The sequence below is a fragment of the Epinephelus lanceolatus genome, chromosome 4 (genome assembly GCF_041903045.1).
Source record: "Epinephelus lanceolatus isolate andai-2023 chromosome 4, ASM4190304v1, whole genome shotgun sequence".
Lineage (NCBI taxonomy): Eukaryota > Metazoa > Chordata > Actinopteri > Perciformes > Serranidae > Epinephelus > Epinephelus lanceolatus.
In genome coordinates this window covers 3,609,215-3,636,031 of record NC_135737.1, presented here as the reverse complement: position 1 = coordinate 3,636,031, position 26,817 = coordinate 3,609,215, and the positions used below count along the sequence as shown (strand labels likewise).

The 26,817-nt window shown below is 40.8% G+C and overlaps 1 protein-coding gene across 9 annotated transcripts in view; it reads right to left on the bottom strand.

Moving 5' to 3' along the window:
* The window catches only part of usp32 (ubiquitin specific peptidase 32), a 232,654-nt gene that overhangs the window by 47,243 nt on the left and 158,594 nt on the right, over positions 1-26,817 (bottom strand). For 6 of the 9 annotated variants that reach the window (XR_013490937.1, XR_013490932.1, XR_013490936.1 and 3 more), the window contains exons 17-28: positions 19,117-19,274; positions 17,572-17,653; positions 17,322-17,396; positions 14,067-14,205; positions 13,880-13,985; positions 13,335-13,508; positions 11,721-11,895; positions 11,482-11,633; positions 4,065-4,176; positions 3,770-3,969; positions 906-1,090; positions 101-187 (exon numbers count right to left, since the gene is read on the bottom strand). Coding sequence is in view for 3 of the 9 variants with exons in the window: in XM_033630986.2 (XP_033486877.1) it covers positions 101-187; positions 906-1,090; positions 3,770-3,969; positions 4,065-4,176; positions 11,482-11,633; positions 11,721-11,895; positions 13,335-13,508; positions 13,880-13,985; positions 14,067-14,205; positions 17,322-17,396; positions 17,572-17,653; positions 19,117-19,274 (1,645 nt within the window). In the remaining 6 variants the exon portion in view is untranslated. The remainder of the gene's footprint in view (positions 1-100; positions 188-905; positions 1,091-3,769; positions 3,970-4,064; positions 4,177-11,481; positions 11,634-11,720; positions 11,896-13,334; positions 13,509-13,879; positions 13,986-14,066; positions 14,206-17,321; positions 17,397-17,571; positions 17,654-19,116; positions 19,275-26,817) is intronic. The other 3 variants (XR_013490935.1, XM_078166858.1, XM_078166859.1) reach the window with 1 other exon arrangement.

Below are 26,817 nucleotides of genomic sequence, written 5' to 3'. Positions count from 1 at the left end.
AAAAAACAATAGGACCATAGCATGAAGCCTCACATAGTGCAAATTCAAAGTAGATAACAAGATGTATGAGATATACACACATAGATGAGATATGTCTTACCTGTACCAGGGACACCAGGCACAGGAGTTGCCATCCTTTCCCACAACCCGTAAAGTAAAGGGGTACTGGTAGCCCATGCTGTCATCACTGCAGGTCAAAAGAAAAAGAAGAAGAAGAAGAAGAAGAAGAAAATAAAGCACATTATTTGTGTGGATATCATCATTTGAAACTGCTTGCTGCTATTCGGTTTTGACACTTGACAGTCAGCTTGCTCACAGCGCTGTGTTGTACAAAACACTTTTAATGTTTTATTCTTAGAGTGGGGCACTGTTGGCAGTTGGGTGAGCCTGGAGTAAATCATACTAAACAACAGATCAGAAATGGACCAAGCTTTATATAGTAGCTCATAGCTGATACTGATAAGCCTTGATCTTGATTGTGCAGATCTAGTCAGGCTATTCCTAATAATCTTCACTTGAAGAGATGGGCATCGTCAGGAGGTGGAGTGGGTCATCAACTAATGGGAAGATCTGTGATTTGATCCCTCCAGTCTGAATGTTGTTTCCTTGGGCAAGACACTGAACCCTAAATGTGTGAGTGCGTCTGGATTGAGTAGTACGTAGAACTTTGTCGCTGTGGCCACCAGCGTGTAAAAGATGCTATGCAAGTACAAGTCCATTCACATCTACAAAAAATTTATGTCAGTTTCCTCTCGGTGAGTTCTTTGTAAAGAAACTAGCATAGCATTGTGATGTGATTGTCTTAGCTTAGCACAAAGAGTGAAAGCAGGAGGAATAAGCTAATGGTCAAAAGCAAAAAAATTCACCAAAGTATGTTGAGTGAAAGGAGAAAACTGTCAGCGTACCAGTCCTGGGCATGGTTGCTGGCTTCCTGTGGGGGCAGTGGGCTGGCCAGTCTGGACACTTGGATCCAGACGGCATCATACAGATCCTTCTTACTGGTGTGGACAGTGCAGGGAACTATGAGTGGCATGCCGAACAGACTGGGTCGGTTCTTCTGAGATGACAGGAAGTACAGTTCTGTACGCATCTGAAGGGGTGACACAGATGTCTAAGTTAAACCAACAGCTGGATTACAGGCAAGACATGTATTTGGCACACATAGGTGAGCTCTGTGAACATCTCAGCATGAACTCTGAGTGTAGGTTCACACTTTAAATGACAGCCTGCATGCAGCTTTGTTAGAATGCAAAAAAAAAAAAAATTCTGAATTATTTTTGGTCTGATGAATATGAGAGGTTGGATTGAGTAGTAAACTGTGAGCTAGTTTTATTTCTAAAGCTTGGAAAATTAGGCGAACTAGACTGAATAATACACACCACAAGTATGAAGACATACAGAGAATACTGTTCATGTTTTCCTATGATTTAAATATTTGGTCTCACACCCATGAAGGTAACATTTACATTGATAGTCTGTCCTGTAAGCCCGTTTGGACTGGGCACATATTGATGCAACATACTACATTGATATCAGAATACAGACCCCCTTTACGAGTAGATTTTTGTTGTTGGATATAATTTCATCCATATAAATGTCAGTATATTTTAGCACCATTTAGTTGCACATATTTTCCAGTATAATGTTATAATGGTTAATTTGAGAATTTATCAGCAGTAAAAGGTAAATTCATTCATTTATTCATTTTCCGTAGCCATTTATCCTGTTAGAGGTCGCAGGGGGGTGGAGCCTATCCTGGCTGTCATTGGACAAGAGGCGGATTACACCCTGGACAGGTCGCCAGATTATCACGGGGCTGACACTAAAGACAGACAACCATTTATGCTCACAGTCACACCTTCAGCCAATTTAGAGTCGCTGATTAACCTAACCACTGTGCCACCAGTATTTGAAAATCTTCAGATGGTGGACTAACTAGTGACCCTGTTGGTGACTTTTAGCTGAATTTGTCTGTTGTTGTTGTACTGGTGGCAGCTGTGGAAAACATTAACAGAATACTCAGCAGTCCTTGTGTTTGTCTCTTTGTTTAATTTTTTTTATCATAATGTCAAAACATATCTGATTCATCTTTGGAGACTTGTCAATCAAATGTGTCACACACTAACACTCAGTAGTGTTTTGAACCTTGCTTGTTGTGACAGAATATGTTGAAAACAGGAAGAGGGCAATGTGCTTTTCCTCTGAATGTCCATCTTGAATACATTTTCTAAATACATCTCAAGTGTGCCAAGGAAGCCTGGCCACAAAAATACCGAAAGTGTGTTATGCACGCTTGCAACACACTTGGCAGGGCGCACCTGACTGAAATCTGACCATACTAATGGGTTAATGAGCCGGCGGTGTCCTCTTGTGCACACAGAGCAGCAACTTACCATTGACTGGTTTAGGTAAATAGATAAAAACACAAGTTCTGTACAGAGAAAGTACTGACAACTCAGACTGGGTGGATGGATATCTACAACATGATGCATCATTAATAACTTGCTGAATAAAACACCACAAAGTAAGTGTGGTAATCAGTTCATACTTGTTCTAAAACATTTATATGCATGTGCAGTTAGACCTAATTAACAGAAATTTGTTTTTATCTGTGTGAGAAAAAGGACGTGTGGTGTGCAACATGTGAAAAGTATCAATAACATGAGTCTCACAGTCAATGTGTGAGAAGTGGCAGCCCTGCAGTTAAAAATGGAGACATTTCTGGGGACAGCTCCAGCTGGGGATAGAAAACAGGGACATCTGGTCACCCTACGTTGCGCCTCCAACCTAAGTGATCACAGTGCTTTTTCATCCTTGAATTAGTTCATGTTTGTTCACCTTTCACTGTTAGCTTTATACATATTGTTAATAGTATTGCCCGTTACATTTTGCATTAAGTGTTTCTGATTATTTTGATAATCAGTGTCTTTGATAACCATTAGGGATTTTAGCCAGTCACATTTTCTGAGCTTTTCTTCAGTTAGTAGTCAGCTAGGCTAGCTGACTGGCTAACCTCATGATAAAAATGATCAAGACACTGTACCTCAGTCACTTTAACTTTCTGCAGCTCTTCCAAGAAATGAGTGTAAAAAAAAAAGGGCCATAATGACATCACGTTAGCTAATGGGGATGCACGATATTGGATTTTTTGATATCCAATATACCGATATATAACAACTTATCTGGCCGATAACGAAAACCAATATCAATACATTCACTCCCCCCCCCCCCCCCTCTTATTATGATGGCCCACCAGCAGACGGAGACATGAAACAGAGTGCTTTTTAAAGTGTGTAATATTTATTGTGTAGAATAAGAAAAGCATGTTGGCTGATTCTAATCGTTCATTTTAAAGCCAATATCGGCTGATACCAATGGCGTACCAATATTATTGTGCATCCCTATTAGCTAAGCTGGCTGACGTTGGTGCTACACTGAGTGACTAGCTAACGTTGCTAATGGTTATCTAAGACATTGATTATCAAAATGATCAGAAACACTAAAGGAACTACTGTTAATATGTACAAAGCTAACTGTAAAAATGAAAAAGCACTGTCATCACTGGGGTTTGTGGCGAAGGCAGCAATACTGTAGAGTTAACAGAAAGTATACCGACATGCCGTTCATAAAATGGATATGTTACATAACACTACATTGTGCAAGTAGAGAACAGAGCAACTGCAACAAAGTAACCGTTTAAAGTTACATGATGTTTTAGCACATATTGTACTGTACAGTACAGCACACTTCTTTTGTATAGAGTTCTCACCATCTTTCTGTGCATGGCAATGATGTATCCAATGAAGGGGCTCTCCTGCACTGGTGTAATGTGTCCGTTGGCAACTCCATTGGCCAGGAGCATCTCTGGGTTACAGGGCACCATGGTGCTGGGCCCACCATTGGGGATGAGGATGGGCTTATTGCCCATGTTTCCATTGGAAGCCAAGTTGTTGGCTATTGGAGTGATGTCTGATAAAGTGGAAGAGCGAAGAGATGAGAAAATGGAGAACTGAGGATTCAGACAGATAAGAGTGCAAAGACAAAATGTGGGTGAACAGACTCACCTGTCAGTGTGGGTGAGCTCAGTGACATTGGTGAACCTGGCACTGGGATCTCAAATGCACACAGGAAGCCGTTAACAGACAGACGAACCTTCTGGTTGTCCTGAGGAAAGTTCTACAGACAAAGTGTTTCATAAGCTAGACTAACATTTGGTTTGGATCTGAGCTGTCAAAGTTACTGGATTGTGTCCAGTTCAACTCATCATCAGTGAAGCTCTTGTCAAAAGCAATACTTTAGTTTGTGTTGGTTTCTGAACAAAAAGGCAACACTTTTGTTTTTGCTCCCATTTTTCACAAGTATACATTAAAGATCTAACACTTTTTTATGCACCTTAGCACTTAATAGATATATTTCTCTCAAATTTTGGTCACAAATTTGTGAAACTCCATGTTAGTGACTTGTTGGTGAAGATTCTCAGTCATCCAGGTCATGGTAATCATAAGTGCTATATCATTGGCAACTGGACTTGCTTGCGTTTCTTGAAAACGTTTCACCTCTCATCCAAGGAGCTTCTTCAGTTCTAAACGACTGGTATGAAGTTGCAGGCTTTAAACTCTGTGTGGGTGGGGACCCTTGCAGAGTCGTAGGGGTCACATGTGAGCTCTTAGTTTCAGAGTCGTTACGGTCACAATGTGAGTCGTTGACTCACCTGGCCACCAAAGAAGCAGTTAAGACAGGGAGGAAATGTCTGCTACAAGACAGCTCCCTTCCAGACAGGACCAACTTCACCCCAGACCACATTTGTGACCTGCTGGATCTTTGTTTGGCCACCACCTATTTCAAGTACAGCGAGGGTTTCTACTGACAAAAGCACGGCCGTGCTATGGGCTCACCGGTGTCCCCTATAATGGCCAATCTTAGTTTAGTTTATTTAGTTTATCAAGGGACAGTGTGCAATAGCATTAAAATACTACAAATACTAACAATCTATGACGTGAATAAGTATCAAACAGGAATCTTGATGTATAAAGTCATATGTTTTCCGTTATCTTTACCCAAACATTTTCATAATTATTTTGAGTTTAATTCTGATTATCATTCATACTCCACGAGAAGGAGGAATGATTTGCATATCCCCTTCTGTAGAACCGCTGTTGCAAAATTTTCATTTATGTATCAAGGTGTTGTGCTGTGGAACAGGTTAAAACATCTAAGTGAAACATGCTCAAAATTATCTGCATTTAAAAGAAAGCTGAAACACATTTGTGTTTTTCTCTTTAGTTTTATTTCATTCAAATATATCTTTGGGCTATTTAAATGTATTCTGAAGTATCATTTATTCCGTTTGTGTGTGTGTTTATGTGTGTGTGTGTGTGTGTGTGTGCGTGTGCATGAGCCTGAGTGTGAGTGTGAGTGTGTGTGTGTGAGTATGTGAGTGTGTGCGTGTGTCTAAGCACAGACGTAAGCCTATGTACGAAGCTTATATAGTTTTGTAATTGTTGTTTTTTTTAGGAGGGGGGGCCGCTTGTAAGCCCACTCGGGTTTTTATGACCTCTCCTGCACATTTTGTCTTATATTTTCTTTTTTTCTGTGTAATGTTCCTTTTTTTTCTTATAAGTGCAAACAATAAACAAAAACAAAACAAACACTTCAGGGAAGTTCTTCAAACCTGTGGCTATCCCGACTGGGCCTTTGCAAAAACCTCAAAAAGACCCAGAGCAGACAGAGAGGAAGAGACACAAAAACATAACAACATTGTCATTCCTTATGTTGCAGGAGTGTCTGAGAAACTCAGGATTTTCAACAAACACCACATCCCTGTGCACTTTAAACCCAGTAACACACTGTTGTGACCTTAACGACTCTGAAACTGAGAGCTCCCCTACGACTCTGCAAGGGTTCACACCCACACAGGGTTTAAAGCCTGCAACTTCTTACCAGTCATTTAGAACTGAAGAAGCTCCTTGGATGAGAGGTGAAACGTTTTCAAGAAACACAACAAGTCCTGTTGCCTATGATATAGCACTTATGATTGCCATGACCTGGATGACGATCCATGTTAGTGAGCACTTTAGGGCTGTAAAGTTCTAGTCGGTTGGTCAATTGCTTGATCATTATCCTCTTGTCTGACCAATTTCTCACAGGTTGGACATCACTTATTAAGGTTGTGTGTTCACCAAAGTGTTTATTTTCTCAGCTGAAAAACGACAGCTGTTGATATTAAGTGCTTGTATTTGTCCTCTGTGATGACTGGTCTATGCTGTATTTGTCCTGCCCTTCTCCACTGTGATTGGACGGCTGATGACAGTGACGACTGAGCATTTTACCCCATGTCAAACATTTTTCAACTCTCATTTGTAATCGGAAAACGGTTTAATAATAACAGAGGACATTGAGTATAGGATTTATCATTATGGATTAATTTTGCTAAGTTTCCAAAAAGACACTGCAGTTCAACGCTGGATTACAAAGCTTCTAAAAGGAATATGATCACACCTGAGCCCTTGCTGGAGCAGCATGATGGCTAATGTTAGCTTCTGTGGTAAAAAAGTTTCTCTCTTGCATGCAGTGTTACAGAGATATGTAATGTTAATAATAACATTATGTAATATATGACATCGTCCAGTCCATGTAGTGTCCAGTATGTCAGATTTTTCTAATCAGTTCTGTTCAACGCTTTCGTAGTGAGATGGACGCAGCTCACGTGGGAAGGTGTTAAATGTGTGCAGTTATTACATCGGAGATCACATTTATTTTTCACTCGAGGCATTCCACTTGCCTGAAGAGAGAGTTTACGTGACCTGGGCAAGTGTTAATGTTGAGCCCTGTGACAGGAAAAAAAAAGGCTTTGGTGGACACACAACGTTACCTGGTAGAGTACACTTATTGCACTGTGGCGATTTAGCTAATCTAGAGATGTCCATGCGCCCCATTGACCTTTCGTGTGGTCGAAGAGTAAGTAGAATTTCATTCCACCAAGACTTTCTTTGGTTGATTACAGCCCTAGAGCACTTTTCCTTTTCCAAGATAATCCATCTACCTGACAGGCGTGGCATATAAAGATGCTGATTAAACAGTATAATTACTACACAGGTGTACCTTGGGATGGTCACAATACAAGGGCACTCTAAAATGTGCAGTTTGATCACATAACACAATGCCACAGATGTCACAAGGCTCTGGAACGACCTGCCTGAGGATGTAAGGCTCTCTGAGTCACTGGCTTCATTTAAATCTCTCCTAAAAACATATTTCTATTGTAAAACATATCCTGACTTTATCTGAGCTTTTTAAAACTCGTCTTAAAACCCATTTTTATTCCTTGGCTTTCAACTCAGCATGAGACTCTGCTCTTGTTTTAGTGTTTTTATTGTTTTGCTTTATTTTACTTTATTGTTTTAGTGTTTTTATTGTTTTTATTGTTTTGGGTTCAGGCTGCAATACTCAGCTAATAAAATGTTGCATTACTCGGCAGTCTAACTCACTTTATTCTTCAACTATGTTTTTCCTGCGAACCACCTGCTTATCATGGACACGGGTTGCTATACAGTGGCAAGAAAAAGTATGTGAACCTTTTGGAATGTCATGGTTTTCTGAATAAATTTGTCATAAAATGTGATCTGATCTTCATCTAAGTCAAGGGTATTGACAAATATAATGTGTCTAAAATAATAACACACAAAAAAACCTGATCTTTCATGTCTTTATTGAACACACTCATTCAACATTCAAAATGGCAGTGGAAAAAGTAAGTGAACCCTTAGAATTAATAACTGGTTGACCCCCCCCCCGGCAGCAATAACTTCAACTGGGCGCTTCCAGTAGCAGAGGATCAGACCTGCACATCGTTGAGGAGGAATTTTAGCCCATTCTTCCTGGCAGAACTGCTTTAGCTCTGTCAAATTCTTTGGACGTCTCATGTGTATGGCTCTCTTCAAGTCATTCCATAGCATCTCTATTGGGTTGAGGTCTGGGCTCTGACTTGGCCACTCCAAAAGGCGGATTTTGTTTTTCTGAAGCCATTCTGTTGTGGACTTGCTCCGGTGTTTTGGGTCGTTGTCCTGTTGCATCACCCACCTTCTACACAGTTTCAGCTGACGTACAGACATTCTCAGATTATACTGAAGAACTGTCTGGTAAACTTGGGAATTCATCTTCCCCTCAATGATTGCAAGCTGGCCAGGCCCTGATGCAGCAAAGCAGGCCCAAATCATGATGTTTCCTCCACCATACTTTACGGTTGGAATGATGTTTTCATGATGATATGCTGTGCCCTTTCTATGCCAGATGTAGTGCTGTGTGTTTTTTCCAAATAGTACAATCTTAGTTTCATCACTCCACAAAACATTTTGGCAATACCGCTGTGGAGTGTCAATGTGCTCTTTTGCAAACTTCAGGCATGCAGCAATGTTCTTTTTAGTAAGCAGTGGTTTCCTTCGTGGTGTCCTGCCGTAGATACCCTGCTTGTTCAATGTTTTACGTATTGTAGACTCGTGAACAGAGATGTTAGCCAGTTCCGATGATGCCTTCAAATCTTTGGCTGTCATTCGGGGTTGTTTCTTTACCTCACTGATGAGTCTTCGTTGTGCTCTCTGTGTCATTTTGACTGGGCGTCCACTTCTTGGTAGAGTAGCAACAGTCCCAAAGTGTCTCCATTTGTAGATTGTTTGCCTAACTGTAGACTGGTGAATTTCTAAAGTCTTTGAAATCACTTTGTAACCCTTGCCAGCTTTATGTAATTCAACAATTCTTGATCGTAGATCCTCTGAAAGCTCTTTTTGGCGAGGCATGGCTCACATAAGCGTGTTCTTCTTGCGCAGAACAAACTCCAAAAGTTTGAGGGTTTTTTTAAGTCAAAGTAGCTGTAGTCCACACCTCCAAACTCACTGTCTTAACGAGACTCCAGGTGTGCTATAACCTGACTCCAATTAGCTTTGTTAAGGTCATTAACTCAAGGGTTCACATACTTTTTCCACAAGCACTCTGAGTTTTTTTTTGTTATTCTCAATGAAGGCATGAAAGATCAATTTTTTTGTGGTATTATTTTAGACACATTATATTTGTCAATACCCTTGACTTGGATGAATATCAGATCACACTTTATGACAAATTTATTCAGAAAACCATGAAATTCCGAAAGGTTCACATACTTTTTCTTGCCACTGTATAACCCATAACATTATGTTATTTGTTACTTGCTGTCTCTGGAATTCCTTAAGCCGTTCCCGGACACGTCCAGTCAGGTCTCGATCAGTCTTTTTCCAGTGCGGCGCTCGGTCGAGTCTGCACTGCACTGCGGCACACCTCCACCTCGTTGCCCCATTTCCTCATGTCCTCTGCAGCCTCAGATGCGCTGTTGTACAGGCGGCTCTCAGATTCCCAATGGATCCTCATCTTGGCTCGATAGGGTGTTTGGAAGCGTACCTTCTGCTCCTTGAGGATTCTTTTATTGTCTTTGTAATCTTTGAGCTTCAAATTTACTTCAGTTGGAAAGTCATGAGAAAAGTTGACGACTCGGTCCCCGAGCATGATTTTCTTCGACCAGGCTGCTTTTAAGACCCGGTTCTTTGTGGCGTAGTGTTAGAAATGAACCCACGATGGAGCGGGGCAGCTCATTGCTCTTAGGTTTCGGCACAGTGAACCTGCATGCTCTCTGTATTTCCAAATCCCCCGAGTTGAGTTCTGTGTTTTCGTCGTCTTCTTGGTTTTTTTGTTGTCTCAGGCTTTTCCTAGTTTTTCCCCAACCCATTTTCGTGTCATTGAAATGTTATTTTTTTGGAAATTATATGGATTTTGTGGGGTTTAACTCTGATATGACCAAGAGCGAAACCTCTATGCCGCCATACTCATTGCGCCCGCCCCGGAAGTCGTTCCTACATTATCTTGATTTCAACTTTAGCCTTATTTTATCTTTAACGAGATGACACTTTATAGTGCTGCACGATTAATCTAATCGCAATCGCGATGTCAGGCTGTGCGATTACATAACCGCATAAAAGGCTGCGATTTGCGATTTAATGTAAATAAATGTTAACGTGTGCCTGTGAACGTGACTGCCTCTCCTGTAGTGTGTGGAGTTTGTTGACATTATGCCCACAAGCTATCCTGGTGTGTGCAGCATGTATGGTCAGGTGACCACTCAGCGTGCAGCAGTGACCAACACAGACACTGAAGAAGAGCATGACCACGACCAAAAACAGGCTGGGTTGGTGGCGAAAAATAACCCAACGCCTATTATATGGTAATGCTTTGGATTCAGATATGCGATGTTGACCAGAAAGACGTGCTGTGTAAAACTTTAAAAGTTAAAGTCGCCACGTCCCACGGCAACATGACCAATCTGTATCAGCACTTGAGACAGCACAGAGAAAAGTATGTAGAATGCATGCGAGAGAAAGCCGAGCCGAGTAACATTAAAGACAATGAGACAACTGAAAGACACCAGAGCCTCATAAAACAACATCTAAGCACAGTTACGCAAACATTTGTAAGTGTCACAGGGAAATCATGGACTCCGTAACAAACTATATAATAACAAATGAAAAACTAAGCAATTTTGCTCTGTTTCGGCCCACTTGATATGCTGCTGTGTTGTGCTATGGCGTGGTGGAATTTGTCATTTACGTGACAATGCCTGAATGCAACACAGGCTCGCTCCGCTGTAGCTTTTATACAGTCTATGCGCTGTAGGTACAGTGCCGGGCTGCGCTGCTGTGTGAGCAGCTTGTTTGACTGTGCTCAGTCTGTTGATGGTAATTAACACACTGTCCATAACAACAACTATGTCAGGTCAGGGCCCCCCTAATATGATGTAGTGGAAACACTGAATCAAGCAGATCAAGCAATGATACCATTTTTTTTAAATTATATTGTAATCGCAATCGCAAATCGCGATATTGTCCACTCAAATCGCAAATGCACATTTTTATCAAATCATGCAGCACTAACACTTTATGACATGTTATGTGTTTTATTCTTCTTGTTTTAATTGTGTTTAGTTTTATTTTACAGCACTTTGTAACTGTGTTTTGAAAGGTGCTATATAAATAAAGTTTATTATTATTAATATCATTATTATTATTATCATTAATATTATCATTAATATTATTATTTCACTACCATAAGATGTCTCCAATGTTGTTTCCCTGAATTTGGCAGCACATCCAACTGACCTACAATGTTGAATCGCCATATCTCTACAGCAGCCTTTCACCTTTTTATGTAACCTGAAGGCTACTGATATATTGATTTGCTCAGTGGATTTTGATCTTATTTGCAAGTGTTTACAGCAGTTAGTTATTTCCAGTGTCCTATTCATATGGTGCAATGAACAGCTAATGTGAAAGCTAGTTCAAGGTGAGAAAACTCAGCCTTTAATCTGATATCTAACTGTTTTGTATGACACTAAGAATGATGTAACCCCTTGCCCTCTGTGTTACAGGCTACACTGATCAGCGATCAGTGGAATAGTCTCAGTACCTTGATGTTGGAGGTGTGGACCTCAGCCAGCAGGATCTGCTCAGGCCTCAGACTGCACAGTTCACTCAGCTGTTTCTTGAGCCCTGTGTACTTTTCATCCATATTTAACCGCAGGCCATAACGCACAGGTGTAGAGCCATCCAGTTTAATGACTACAAACACACCAAAGCGTAATATGTGATTGGGTTTTGTTGTTAAAAAAGAACACATTTTCAGAATCTTTCCTCTAGCTTTCTCACCAGTGATCTCCAGATGCATGGAGCTGTCCATGGGCAGGGGCAGAGACAGGAAGTTAAAGGGGTCGAAGCGAGCGCTGATGTGTCCACAGGTCTTACACTTCACCTGGGATTTGAGCTGACCGTGGAATAGATCCACCACAATGGAGCGGTTCCTGCGCAGGTGGTTCTCCCATGCCTTTAGGGTGGAGGAGCATTCACACACACACACACACACACACACACACACACACACACACACAATGGCGAGATCACACACCACTAATCCTGCAAACCCATCCCTTGGGATATATAGAAAACAACAAAACATCAATACAGCAATATTAGAAATTTAAAGGAGAGCTTAGCTAATAGTACTGACTGCTAGTCTTGCACGGCATACTGGTATCAACGGCAGACAGCGGTACTTAACACCACGGTACATATGATACCATAATGTTGGAATACCGTAGTACTACAGTACCTCACGCACCACTACTGTGGGATAAGTTCAAAGTCCACTTGCAAGAGGGTGAGTGTCCATGCGCCATCCAATAACGGCGTGTGCTGGCCACCTGGCACTCAATATGCCGCTGCAGTGGTTTGTTTTCCAGTGACATTTCAGGTATTAGCTGAGCTATTGAGTGTCTTTAAGCAGTGAAAGTTATTATTTATTTCTTTTTACTTGTAGGCTAGATTTGTTTATATATGCTACAGTGATTTGTTTTCCACCACAGAGCTCTACGGTGCGACCATTTTACTCGCATTTGCGACTAAAAATAGTTTTGTGCGAGCAAAAGAAATCATTCAGGAGCACGCTGTGCGAGTACAGATTTCAACCAGCCGCAGAAACGAAAGGCCAATCCTGCCGGTTGTGGGTTTAACGGGGGTCACAGACAGGAATACGACGTAGCACTATGGCCAATGCAAGATAACTCGGTTTACTGGCGACCGAGAAGCCCGGCTCAAGGTGAATAAGTTGGTGTCATGACTGCCCAGTAGTACCTGAACAGCCGAACCGTGGCGGCACACAGGTATGTGACACGTCAGAGGAGAAACGAGCCATTCACATTTCCACAAACCTCACCGCACTTAAGGGACTGTTCTTAACTTGTCAGGGGAGGAGGGTGGCAGGTTGATTTTTATTTTATTTATTTATTTTATTTTGATCCCCCCTATGTTAATCACTTATTGATGATGTTTTTGAAGTATGAATAAGTCAATAAGTAATTTATTCCATTGAAATATCATTGATGTATTATAGAAAAGTGATTTATCTTTTTATAAATGACAAAAGGCACATCTGCTTAATTTTTGCTGTGGTATCGTGATACTAATCAGAACCGTGATACTTTCACTGGTATCGTACCGTGGGTCCCAATTTTGGTACCGTGACAACACTACTGACTGCTCTATTCTCCTCATTCTTTGACTCATGAGGACTGTAATTAGTCGCAGTTCCGCATATGTTTTATGTCCATTACAATTCACCTTCCAATTGGTTCAGTCAGGAATGTACACCCCAATCTTATAAAATTGTTACAGGCGATCACAAGGTCCAGAATTGGGTTTTACATTTCTTATTGACTATTCTGCAACGAGACATATTTGAAGAGAGAATTGCAATGCATTTCTGACCTCAGAGGCTACCTCCCAGTCAGGCCGGCCATCGCTGTCCTTTAGCTCCACGTAGGGTTTCTCATGGACTCTGTTGAGATCTTCATGGAGACCATCCAGCAGGAAGGCAAGCAGCTCCTGGGAGTCCTGCTGCTGGAAGCCATTAAAGCGTGGGGCATATTTTGCTATTGTCCACTGCAGAGGAAGCAATGAATTCATAAACTTTACTATGACTTTAAAAGCATTTTTAAAGGCACACTGTAAAACTGCTTCTGTAGCACTTAAACAAGTTTATACACAGCATTTAAACACTTCAAGTCCAATTCAGCCTGCAGCCAGGTAAAGAGAAATGGATCAAAAATTACAATACCTGACCAGACCCATAAACCAGGTAAGAAACCAAGACCCATAACAAGTAAGCAGAGCTACTGCACGTTGACAGCTTAAAAAAAATGCTACACTAAAACATACCAACTTCTCAGTTTGCAAGGCACACCATTATAAAAGGTACCAACGGGGTAATGTCTTTAAAATTTCATGTCTAAGACGTTGATGAAACTGCTTACCCTGAGTTTGAGTGGAGCTACATTCTTCTGCGTTCCACTCCATAGCTCCATCACCAGGTCACCGTAACACTTGGCCATGTGACCTCGCATCCCGATGGGGTTGGTTCTTAAATGCACCAACGCAAGCCAGTTAAAATTATAAATTCATAATACTGATGGCAAGATTTATACCAGACTTAAGTTTCACCTGTTGAGCTCATAGAGGTGTCTCCCTGAAATGAAGTAGTCTGTGAGAGGCTTGGTGTTGCTCACACACTGGATACTGGAGTTCATGAAGCAGGTGTTGCCAAGGTTACTGAGGCCAGTAGCTCCTTTCTCTGTGGGAACTGGGATGAAAAGAACAAGGGCATACTGGTCAGATTTAAAGCTAAGCGTAACTGCAGGAAAAACAGTAAAGGAGCTAACAAGCTTTCTTTACTGACCAGCACCAATAAATAACTGCATAATTGAGAAACTGTTAAAATTACTGCTACAATGTAGAGTTTATACCAGCCACTCTCAACATTTTTGTAGTGAACTAGTGGTGGGGGAAAAACGATACAACAAAGTATCGCTATATTTTGTGTGGCAATATTGTATCGATACACAGACGCCATGTATCGACTCTTTTATTATACACATTCTTGATTATTGCAAATACACAATTTAATACAACTTTTGGTTCTAGAATAATAAAATCAATTGCTTTTTCGGTCCACTAGATGGTGCTGATGTTTGTTTTCCTGGTGAGGTCAGCAAAGGTCTCAGTCAGTAGTATTTGGCAGAAAGTTCATCAAAACAAAGATCAAGGCACTGGAGAAAGAAATCAGAAATGTGCCATTGGTGTTCACATTAAACGCCTGGACCTATTTTTGGCAGAAAGTTCATCAAAACAAAGATCGAGGCACCGGAGAAAGAAATCAGAAATGTGCCATTGGTGTTCACATTAAACGCCTGGACCTATTTTGGATTTTTTTAAATACTCTGGGAATACAACGAACATGAGGGTTCACCTCATACGCCACCTTCCAGAGACAGCGTTAGCCACTGACGGCCAAGCTAACGCTAATCCCGCGCCGCCGAAAAATCAATTAACACTGCACACACTTAGTTTGACAAAACTACTATCCTGCTCCGAAAGAGCGTTCATACAGCTTTGCTGAAAGAAAAGGTTTTTGTTACATTCTAAAAACACTAGAACCAAGGTACGTGACTCCGTCCCAACATTTTCATCGAGACAGCTGTGCCCAAGCTCTACAGAGAAGCGACGCAAAAAGTTGAGGGATCTTTGAGTACAGCAGGAAGGGTGGTATTAACTTGTGACACGTGGACTTCAATGTCAGTGGATTCATATGTGACTATAATGGCACATTTAATCACAGAGAAGTAAAGACTACTGTCTCATGTTCTCCAAAATAGAGCAGGGCACGAAAGTCACAACGGGGCAAACATTGCAGATTTCCTGCAAACTGCACCACAAGAATGGGGGATTGCTGACAAAAACCTTGTTGTTTTAACAGACAACGCTTCTAACATGGGTGTTGCCATTCTATTATTTCCAGTTCCATTCCAGTTTTATCCCAGTTTTCTCTGAACTGGGGTAACAGTGACTTCACACCTGGTAAGAGTGATATGGACTTCATAATCTGGGCTGATAAAGGCCTAGGTAAAATTGCTGATTTTATTCGACAATGGCACTCTCATGTCATTTTAAGATTTGAAACAGATGTTTGACATCAAACAAAAACATTTCTTAAAATATCTGCAGATTAGGAGCGACATATCTAAAAATCCTTATCCTTACCTACTCTCATCTCTGTGGAAGAAATAGCTGTAAAACTCCACTCAAAGAGGGGCCTGATTTCACACTTCTATAAAACAATCATGGACATGGACACCGTTCTCTCTCCCTCCTTCACACTGTGTCCAAGGCAAGAAAAGCCCCCCCAAAAATAATAAAAAATTTAAAAAAAAAAACACAGTTAACTAACACCCATTTTAAATTACTCTAATATATATATATATATATATATATATATATATCTAAAGTGAATATTGAGAATATATGTAACTCCAATCATGTTAAATAAATTCAATCCCAATACCCTTGAAATATGTAATAGATGTGAAATAAAGATCATGCTATTTCATTGCTTATGAGACTGCCCAAATATCCAGGTTTTCTGGATAGAGGTTTTGGATATCCATTCACATGTCATATGTGTTAAGTTGTCTGTGTGCCTCAAACTGTGTATCCTTGGTATCCCGTAAATTGTAAACTAAGCAAGGCAGATAAGAAAATAACACTCTACTGCTTATTACAAGCAAAACACACCATTGCCAGATTCTAGAAAATCCACTATCAGACCAAGTTTACAAGCCTGGCTTACTGGACTGTCACACTCTGTTGCCCTGGAAAAACTTACTTTTATTATTAAGGGTAAATATTCTACTTTTGGTAAGATATGGGGATGTTTTATGACATTTCTAGGGAGGGAAAGGGCTACAAAAGTCTACTTGTTTTAATCTCCTGAATGCAACATAATTATGTGCATATTTTTTCCTTTTTCTTTCCTTTTAATACTTGTATAGGTAGCATTTCTGATTATTTATTTTGAAACTTGGAAAAGTACTCATTGTGTTGCCCTGTCATAGCAGTTGTTACTAAGACAATGCCTTACTGTGAATGTTGTTTTTGATGTAATATCTAAAGTATATTAAAAATCCAATAAACGCACTTATTTAAAAAAAAAAAGAAAAAGAAAAAGAAAAAAGAAATCGCAATATATTTCTCTGCAATACTGCATATCACAATATCGCAATATTGTATCGTGACTTAAGTATCGTGATAATATCGTATCTTATGTCCTCTGGTGATTCCCACCCCTAGTGTGAACACTACCTAACAATAACATTAAAACATTACATAAATCGACATGGCAACATTTTTTTAATCTACCAGTCTGCAAAAGATTTTGTTTTACCAAAGGGTATTAGGTATTACTATTATTAGGTATATGTATTTTTTCCTCAGTCGATCATTTATATATGATCACTCCCTGCATCTGCTTTGAAAATGGACATCTAGCATTTTGTGGCCAACACAAGAGCTATTATAAAATATTAAAGAATAATGTTGCAGATGAGGTGGTGATTACAACTCTAATTCCCAGAGAATTTTGATCTTAAAATTATGTCTGCACACACACATTAACACACACACTCAAGGTTTAAAGTGGGACTTGGAGTTGGGGGAGCCCTAAGATTCGGTGTAATGGTGCAGGGGGGGAAATTACTGACCTCTAAATAACTAATAATACTAAATAATATTGATTTGTACTGTGAGCTCCGATGGACTTGTTTTCTTTGTGGACATGCTATGTGATCAGCTGAGCTTCTTTTAAGGATGCTGTGGCTCTGGGTTGCATTCTTCAATTTATAATGTTAGTGTGTTCCAGCTTACCTTTGTGCCTGTCCATCTTACTACTGTTGGCAATGAAAGACATTTCCTCTGGCCAGCTCATGTCTTTGTTCCTGACTGTGGAGGAAGAGAAAGAGATTTTTTAAGATTAAACCATCTCACTTCCACTTTCATGTGGCATTACTCAGAATTATCAATGAAATTATCTGTTGATATAACACCACTATGCGTGTGAACAGAAATTTGTTAATTCTGGAGAGAAATGTAATTAAAAAAGGGAGGTGTGTCAGACCTTCAATAACTAGCTGCTGCTCATCATGGATCTTTAGACTTTCCAGTGTGTGATCTTCGTCATCCAGGAGGGTTAGGTAGTTCTACAGGACAAAGAGAAGAGATTTAAAGAATTATTACTCTGTTATTCTTTCTGTAAGTTCATTTTAGAAGTACCATTAGACATGCTTGTATTCAACTGTTAGAGGGCCCTCAGGCAAAAATAAGCTGCTGGGGCCCCTATTAACCCCCCATTTCTTTCACACTTTGTGTGAGATGTGTGTCCACCTTATTCCTAACCCCCATGACACCTTGCGTGAATTATGGGTGCAACTTCCGGCGCTATTTGTAAAATATGTTCTGCTATAATATAGTGGTGTTTGAGGATGCTGTGAATAGTGTAGAATTGGTATGACAGGTCATTGTGACTTGATAGTCAGGCTTCTGCTCCTTAGAGTTGATCTCATCTAGTTAGTGGCACCAGCTGATTGATTTATCACACCTTATCACACAATCTGTCTGTGTGTATATCTGTCTGTGTCTCGGATCAACTCGCCAATCTGGCTCTGTGTGTCTAAATGCTCGCAGCTTGCCTGCAAAATGGCCCAACATTCGCCGAAAATCTGCCAGTGTAAAAGGGGCACGTGTTCTGTGAAGCACTCGTCAGTAGTACTGATGATAGTCAAGGACTGAAACATTTGCTGCTGTTTTTACTTACTCTATCATTTTTTTTTGTGCTTGAGCACCTTTTATTGTGCACAGATGTCTTTTTAATAAATAGACTATTAAGCATTGATCTCAGCCTATGGACCTTTTTGTGACTTTCTAGCCCAGTTACATTGGTGTGCAGGTGTCTCCTCTGATGTCCTACTCAATGCAAGAGCCTTTACTGCTGTGTGCTTCACCAATGCAGAGGAAGGAGAGAGAAATGCCACCAACACAGTTGACGTTACTAGAGTTAACAACCTTGCATTATGTTACTTTAAATGCAATAAAATCATAATTTATTATTGTAATCCACCTAAAACCAAAGATAGACACACGTCAACCCCAAACAAGTCAAGCTGAAGCTGACAAGCTATCTTTACAGCTGCTTAACTTAAGACCAGTGTAACATCTAATGGTCAATGTGTGTGTGTGTGTTATTTATTCTGAAGCTGCTACTTTACATTCTATTTTTTATATTTAGCAGCATTTAAGTTCATCACTTTGATGTTCCCAAGAGACCACAAGAGACTTGAGTTTTTTTTTGTTACAGGAGACTTTTAAGTTGAAGTTCAGCACTTTGATATGTCTTGTTTTAAAGCCCTGTCTAGACAGCAAACATCTCAGACGTGTTCTTTGACTTGAGCATCTATGAGTGCAATAAATGTTTTTGTTGGGGGGAAAAAAAGAATCGTGTGAGAGAATCAAGATCTCAATTCTTAGAGAGAAAAATTGTGATTCACATTTTAGCAAGAATCATGCAGCCCTAGTTTCATACAGCTGTACTGGCTGACCAATAATATTTCATACAAGCCAAATGTATAAAAGAAATGGCAGCTCTTGTGACAGCCTTGTGGCCCACCTCACTGTTGTAGAGCCAGAGTCTCATGTCCTCCCCTTTGATGCGGAGTCTCTGGGACAGGTAGAGGTGGATGTCCTTGATGGTGGCCATGCGGCTGAAGCAGCCGGTGTAGGCCAACACTCTCTTAAGAGGAGCATTGGGGGATGGCACATTACCTGCTAAGTTGCACAAATAGGACAGGAACATTCACAAACCGACCCAAACACACAATTGGTGCACATATTTGGTGTGTGTTCATTTTACTTTTTCTTAACTGAAAGGACTACAACTGTGATTTAAAAGTCCTTGTGTGTTACTGGCTATGCACAAGCTCACAGATGCAAACAACTGATCAACTACAACAACAGCATTCTGGTGACTGAGGATTAGTTGTAAGGAAGCAGCAAGAAAGGGCTTTCTTGTCAATCAGCGCAGACTTGATTGGTCAATCAACTTAGTGGATTTAGTAGAATCAGATTGGATTAAATCAAACACAAACCCATTAATATTAGTGCTGTCTATTCAAGTATAAGTATACACATTTAAAAGTTTTATAAACTGATCACGGCTTCAAAATAGTTATTAAAACTGGTGATTTTAATATCTGATTTCATTTTGTTCTATCGACACAGCTTTGCTATTTAATTCTACCACTAAATGAACCATCCTCTACACTTGTTTGAGTGCTCTACTACTGCCTCAGGCTGTCAGGGAGACATTATGCAGAATACAACGCATTACTAGATCAATTTTAGATATTTAGCAACATGCCTGATAGAGGGTCTTAATGTCCAGCAATGACAAGCTGCTTAGACATATTATGAGTCATGACTGTAGCCAAAGTGCCACTTGGGTCTTGGGTCTCGTTTTGGCTTGAAATCTGATATGTTAACTTGATTTGCACCAGCGCTCTCATGCTGAGTGCTGATGCCATCCCAAGCCTGATTAACCAAGAGCAACTGTGTAAATGTCTATTTTATGCTTTGTCATTTGCTTTCTTTCTGCAGACAGGCACTATATACAAATAGATTTAGACATCATGCAAAGGGGTAAACACTGGAGTGAAATCCAGCTTCTATTATTGTGTGAGTGATTTGGTCTCTATATATGCTTTCCACTGTGAGTACACTGGACCTGAATGAACTGAAGTTTAAGTGACTGACATGGTGCAGCTTACAATCATCAACCTTTCCAGCCTTCCAAAGAAGTAGGGACGGGGCAGCAGAAGACTGGGAAAGCTGTAGAATGCTCAAAAAACACTAGTTTGTAACATGACCATGGGAAAACAGGTGAACTGGTAACAGATTAAAGTATCATAATTAGGTAAGAAAAGGGCATCCTCTAAAGGCTCAGTTGTCCACAAGTTAGGAAAAAAATAAATTTTCAAGTTGTGAAAAGGGATTTCACCATCTACAATCCATAATTTCATCAAAAGATTAAGAAATCCAGAGAAATCTTTGCACGAAGGGGCAAAGCTGAAAACCAACCCCGAATACCTGTGACCTTTTGACTTCTCATGCATCACTGCATCAAAATCCAACAACTTTGTATAAAGGATATCACTACTTGGGCTCAGGAACACTTTGGAAAATGACTGTCAGTAAACACAGTTCATCACTGCAGCTACAAATGCAAGTTAAAGGGATAGTTCAACATTTTGGCAAATTCACCTATTGCCATAATCCCTATAGTCATATGAGTAGGTACATTACCTTTAATTGTCAGTTCCTGCTGTTCTGAGATCAGTGGGACAGAGCTGCCCGCTGCTCAGCGCACAAAATGGAGGTGAACGGTACAGCGCCCTCTCTCCCTCAAAACTAATCAAATACACCATCAAATGACTCCAAAACGCTCTAGTGGAAAACCCATGGCTTGCGCATTCCCCACGCTATGAAATAACAATGTATAATTAAGTAACATTACAACACATGAAGCAAATACTCAGAACTACTTTCTTGAGAAAACCACTGGGCGGAGTGACACAGTGCACACCTGAGACAGTGCCGTAGTTATTGCTTGCAGCCTTGCATTTGTGGTATCGTCAGCTGGACGCACCAGAAAGTTTGAGAAAAGTTTACAGAGTGTTGTTGTAAATTATGGTTTACACATGTATTGTAAAAGGTTGCGGTAACAAGCCGAAGACACGGAGCAGAGTGAAGTTTCACGTAGTACATACCAAAAATATAGACAGGATGAAACAATGGCTATTTGTGCTGGACAACATGCCTGTGGAAATGGTCTGGAAAATGTTTGTTTGTTCCAACCATTTTTTACCAGAGGACTACAGTGAAAGGATTGAGTGCAGAAGCTCAGGAATGGTTCAAACACTTTTCTTGAAAGATACCATCATACCATCTGTCAGCATCACAAAACGAGCAGACGTGGTAAGTGATCGTTGTGTATTTTGCTCAGCAATCTCTCTGCTGTAACGTTACCTCCATGTTGAGTAACATTAGCTTACAACTGAAGCATGGTAAATAAGGCTAAAATGCAAATGTTGTTGTGGATATGTTATGGATAAGCGCTTGCCCAGAGCATATAATGAAGTGACTGGCATTACTTCTCATTGTTGGGAATAAACAGACTGCTAGGGAACATTTTATGTTGTTGTTCCCTCAGGAGTTGTGGTGATTAATGAGTGTGGAGTTAGTATGTTCTCCCCGTGTTCCGGTGATTATTTTGAGGCGTACTCTCGTCCCATCCCACCATCAACATATATATGTAACATACAGTCACTGGCCACTTTGTTAGGTACACCTGTGTAATCTAATGCAATCCAGTAGAATGGCTATACCATGAGATTTGTGATGATTCTACTTTGTTTATTATTGAGGTCATAGTGAATGGTGATGGTGTACTGGGGCGGCCTCCTAATTTTGTCTAATTGAGGGGGACAATATATTAGGAACACTTTTCAATATATTGCACTCCAGCACACCAGCAACACCCACTACAACCTCAATAATAAAGTAAAATAATCACCTTTCTGACAATGTCAACAAAAACTGAAAATGTAAAAGCTTTGTAAATGTAGAATATGTGGCAGAGCTGTTGTTTCAGATTGTATTAGATTGCACAGGTGTACCTAATAAAGTGGCCAATAAGCCCCACATTTACACCACCAATCCATGCCGGCTCTGGGTCTCCCCTCAGCCCCTGGTTGCTCGGCAGCCTCAGCCTCTCTTCTTGCTTTCTCTTCTTCCAAAACCTGTAACTCTTCATCTGTATATTCTGGCTTCTTCTCAACAAACTTGTTGTTTTGATGACGGGAGTAACTGAACTAAACATACGCTGTTTAAAATCATTCCGCCCAGCAAGCACTGTATGTCTGGAATGTAGTTCCGGCTGTGCATTTGGCTTCAAAACAACGCTGTCTCGTAATATTACATAATTATTTCATAGTGTGGTGAATGTGTAAGCTACAAGTTGTCCACAAGAGCGTTTTGGAGTCATTTGATGGTGTATTTGATTAGTTTTGAGGGAGAGAGGGACCTGTACCGTTCACCTCCATTTTGTGCACCGAGCAGCAGGCAGCTCTGTCCCACCAATCTCAGAACAACAGGCACTGATAATTAGAGGTAATGTACCTACTCATATGACTATAGGGATTACGGCAATAGGCAAATTTGCCAAAATGTCGAACTATCCCTTTAAGACTCCTTTTTGAATTTATTTATTTTTTTCCCTCCCTTCCCCGCTCCCACACCCCTCTTTGGCGGAGGGGATTTTCCATTGGCGGAGGGCTAAAACGGCTTTGGCGGCCACCAAAAATATTTTCTATGCAGGGAAAACCCTGCCATGCAAAGTCAAAGCCATATATCAACAACATGGGAGTGGAAATATATATACATATATATATATATATATATATATATATATATATATATATATATATAATACCATTATTATGGCTATATAAATGTAATTTATGGTGCTGTTAGATTGCTGTTACACACCCCACTCTGTTTACAGTATGTGCGAAAGACAAGAGGATTTTTTCTAACCTCAGCAAAAATGTTGTTTTTCAAAGACTACACGCCAACAAATATGGACTGAAGCAGAATCTTTCGTTAGATAAAAACAGCTTGTGAATATTAGAAATGGTTACATAGATCTGTTCTTTTTTTATTATTATTTTGACGCTGGGACTGTACAACGCACTGCCTGCCGCACGCAGCACAGCTTCACCTCATTGATCTGTCGCTGTCTGTCTAAACAGATTCATGGGAGCGATTTTCACAAGATCTGATGCAAGAGGAATTTGTGATAAAATGTCTATTACTATTTATTAACACTAGAACCGCCAAGAGGTCATTTTCACCCTCCTGCCATTTTCAAATGCTTGTAACTTTGTCACAATAAAACTCTAACATCTCTCTGAGAGCGCAGTCACAGTACATCTTGACTGAAGTAGCTGGCCCAAAAGCACATGCACGGCATAATATCGATGACCATTTGAGCGCGTTCAAGTGTCTGATGGATCGTGTCATGCTGCAACACATCTGCGACTGTACAGTAGCAGAGGCGCGTCAGTGTGGAGCAGCGCATGGTTGCCAACACGACTCTGCCGTGCGCGATACAGAGAGCAGAGGAGAATTGTAAACACGCAAACATGTACAGAAATGACATGCCATGGTGTAAATCATATAAATAACATAAGGCTACAGCTTCACCTCATTGATCTGTTGCTGTCTGTTTAAACAGATTCATGGAAGCCATACTTCACAAAGCCCCGCTCATTCAGCTGTTTCACATAGTCTGAAAATGACTCCTCGGCTCCTCTGTTTATCACATGCTTATAGCATTATATTGTATCCTTTTACTGCCTTACCGCTGAGGTCTGAGCAGCTTCATGGAAGTGACATTTTACAATTCTTCGTATTTTAAACTAACAAATTTCATTACTTTTTCATTCCCTCTGAATGGGTGAGTGTTTCCATCTGAATAAGTTTCTCAGTCACTCACATCATCACACTAAGTGGGCTATACAAACTTTCGATGCAAACATTCAACAACACGTTGTCACCGTCAATGTCTTTTATAATTCTTCACATTATAAACCAAGAAAAGGATTTTGTCTCTTAATGAATGTTAATGTAATTTTAAAATTTAAGTCTCTTAATGAGCAACTTTTTCAAAATGATTTAAGTAATTATTTTCAGGCACTAAGTTATTTTCAGATTGTCAAAATACTGACACTTTAGGCACAATTTGGACATGTTCACTGTGGGGTGTACTCACTTGTGTTGCCAGCTGTTTAGATGTTGATGGCTGTGTTTTGAGTAATTTTCAGAGGAAGGTAAATCTATACTACTATACAAGCTGTACACTGACTACTTTAAGTTATAGCAAAGAGTCATTTCTATAGTGTTGTCCCATGAAAAGATATAATGAAACATTTCCAAAAATGGGAGGGGTGTACTCACTTATGTGAGATACTGTATCCCTGGGGCCAGAGCGGGCGACATCGAGTCAAATTTAAAACTGCTGGCTAAGGCTAAACGTAGATTTAATAAGATTGTTATTCACGTTGGTGGCAATGACACCCGGTTACCCCAATCGGAGGTCACAAAACTTTCACCTAAAAGGGGGCATGGCCGTTGTGACGGCAGTGAGTGATGTTGCGTTGAAGTCATGTATACTTGATGTTTATCAGATAGTGCTGTCACAAAATTTAAGGTAAAGATTCCATCAACGTTAAATTTAATACCATGTCCTTCTGTAACAGAGGTTTCCCGTACCGACTTTAAACTCCCGAATTGATCATCTCGTTGATAGCACTGCAGGCTCGCTGCGAACAATGACTCTGTAGCACCTTGAGTTAACGAAGCAAAGAAAGTTAGCTCCTTGGTACAACTCTCAAACCCGAAAATTAAAACAAATATCGCGAAAATTTGAAAGGAATTGGTGATTAACAAAACTGGAAGAATCTTGTTTAGTCTGGGAACAAAGTCTCAAAACGTATAAGAGGGGCCTCCGCAATGCCAAAGCAAACTATTACTCAGCATTAATAGAAGAAAATAAGAACAACCTCAGGTTTCAATGCTAGCTGAGGGCCAGGGTGTCTGTGATTTATTTGGGGAAGAGTGCTGTACTGCCGTTCCCATGAACACGGGTGAAGATGGCAACCTAACAAGGCCTTAGAGAGCATACGTATGTTAAGAGACCAACATGTACAACATTCTAATTGGAACACCAAAACCACGTCCTTGCTGGACTGGTTGCAGAGTCTATCTCCAACAAAGATTTTGCAAACATTGGGGATACTGCTTGGGTTGGTTGTGCTGACATTCCTTGTGATTACTTGCTGTATCCTTCCCCTAGTACAACTTATGATTAAGAGAGCCCTGAGGACAGAAACAGAACAATTTGCTGTGTAGCTTATAGAAGAATAGAAGAAACCCTTGCTGTTTCCATACCAAGTTAACAACTACCCAGCGTGTAAGCTTTGCTCGAGTAATTGAATTAAAAGTGTCTTTTGTAACATCTAGATAAGTGCAAAATATGGCTGACAACTGGGGGGCCCATAACCCATACCACCTGACCCCGGGGCCGTTCTATCAACAAGGGCGCCTGGCTGTGCAGTATCATCCGGTCTACACCGAACAACAACCTGTGTCACCTATTAGACCCCTGTATGTACTCCCAGGAGGTGCCCGGATGGAAGCCCACTGGTATCACTACACCCCAACACCCCCACAAATGATCTACACACCCCCACCAGCGCAGCCACCACTGACCCTGCTTCGGGACCAGATTAACTTCAACCCCACCGGGGATCGACAGCGCCCAGAGCAGCAGGGAAACCCGCCTATGATCAGAGCCCCATACCCAGGAATGACTACACAAGGGTGGAGACCCGCAACATTCGATACAGCACCAGAACAAGGAGCCCTCAACCCAACTCCTAACACCCTCAACTCTTGTAGGCCAGCCCGACCAGGCCCAAGCCAAGAAGGAAACCTCCAGTGGATGCGCCCAAACAGCATGGCGCCGACCTCGTCTCAGAACACGGTGCAGGCCACATCCCAGGCAGGGCCAGCCTCCTCACAACTGGACTTGCTGCAAGGTGACCCCTCAGGAACTGAGAACTCCGAGTGGGATTGGCTGCCACTTAATAGGGATGGGGCCGATCCGATCCAGTATCGGTATCGGGTTCCGATACCAACGTAATTCATGGATCGGAAATTTCCGATCCACGAGCCACGTCTGTGCTTTCACGTTGTCTGCTGGAATGATATGATGATTGCTACATAGTAGTGTTGCACTGACCGAGGTACTAAAACATGACAGTACATATGATACCATAATGTTGGAGTACTGTAGTACTACGTACCTCAGGTACCACTACTGTGGGATAAGATCAAAGTCCAATCGCAAGAGCTTGAGTGTCCATGTGGCATCCAATAATGGCGCACGCTGTCCACCTGGCACTCGATATGCCGCTGCAGTGGTTTGTATCCAGTGACATTTCAGGTATGAACTGAGCTATTGAGTATCTTTAAGCAGTGAAAGTTATTATTAATTTCTTTTTACTTGTAGGTTCGATTTGTTTATATATGCTACAGTGATTTGTTTTCCACAGAGCTCTACGGTGCAAGCATTTTACTCGCATTTGCGACTAAAAATAGTTTTGTGCGCACAAAATAAATCATTCAGCACGCTGTGCCAGTACAGATTTCAACCAGCAGCAGAAACTAAAGGCAAATCCTGCCGGTTGTG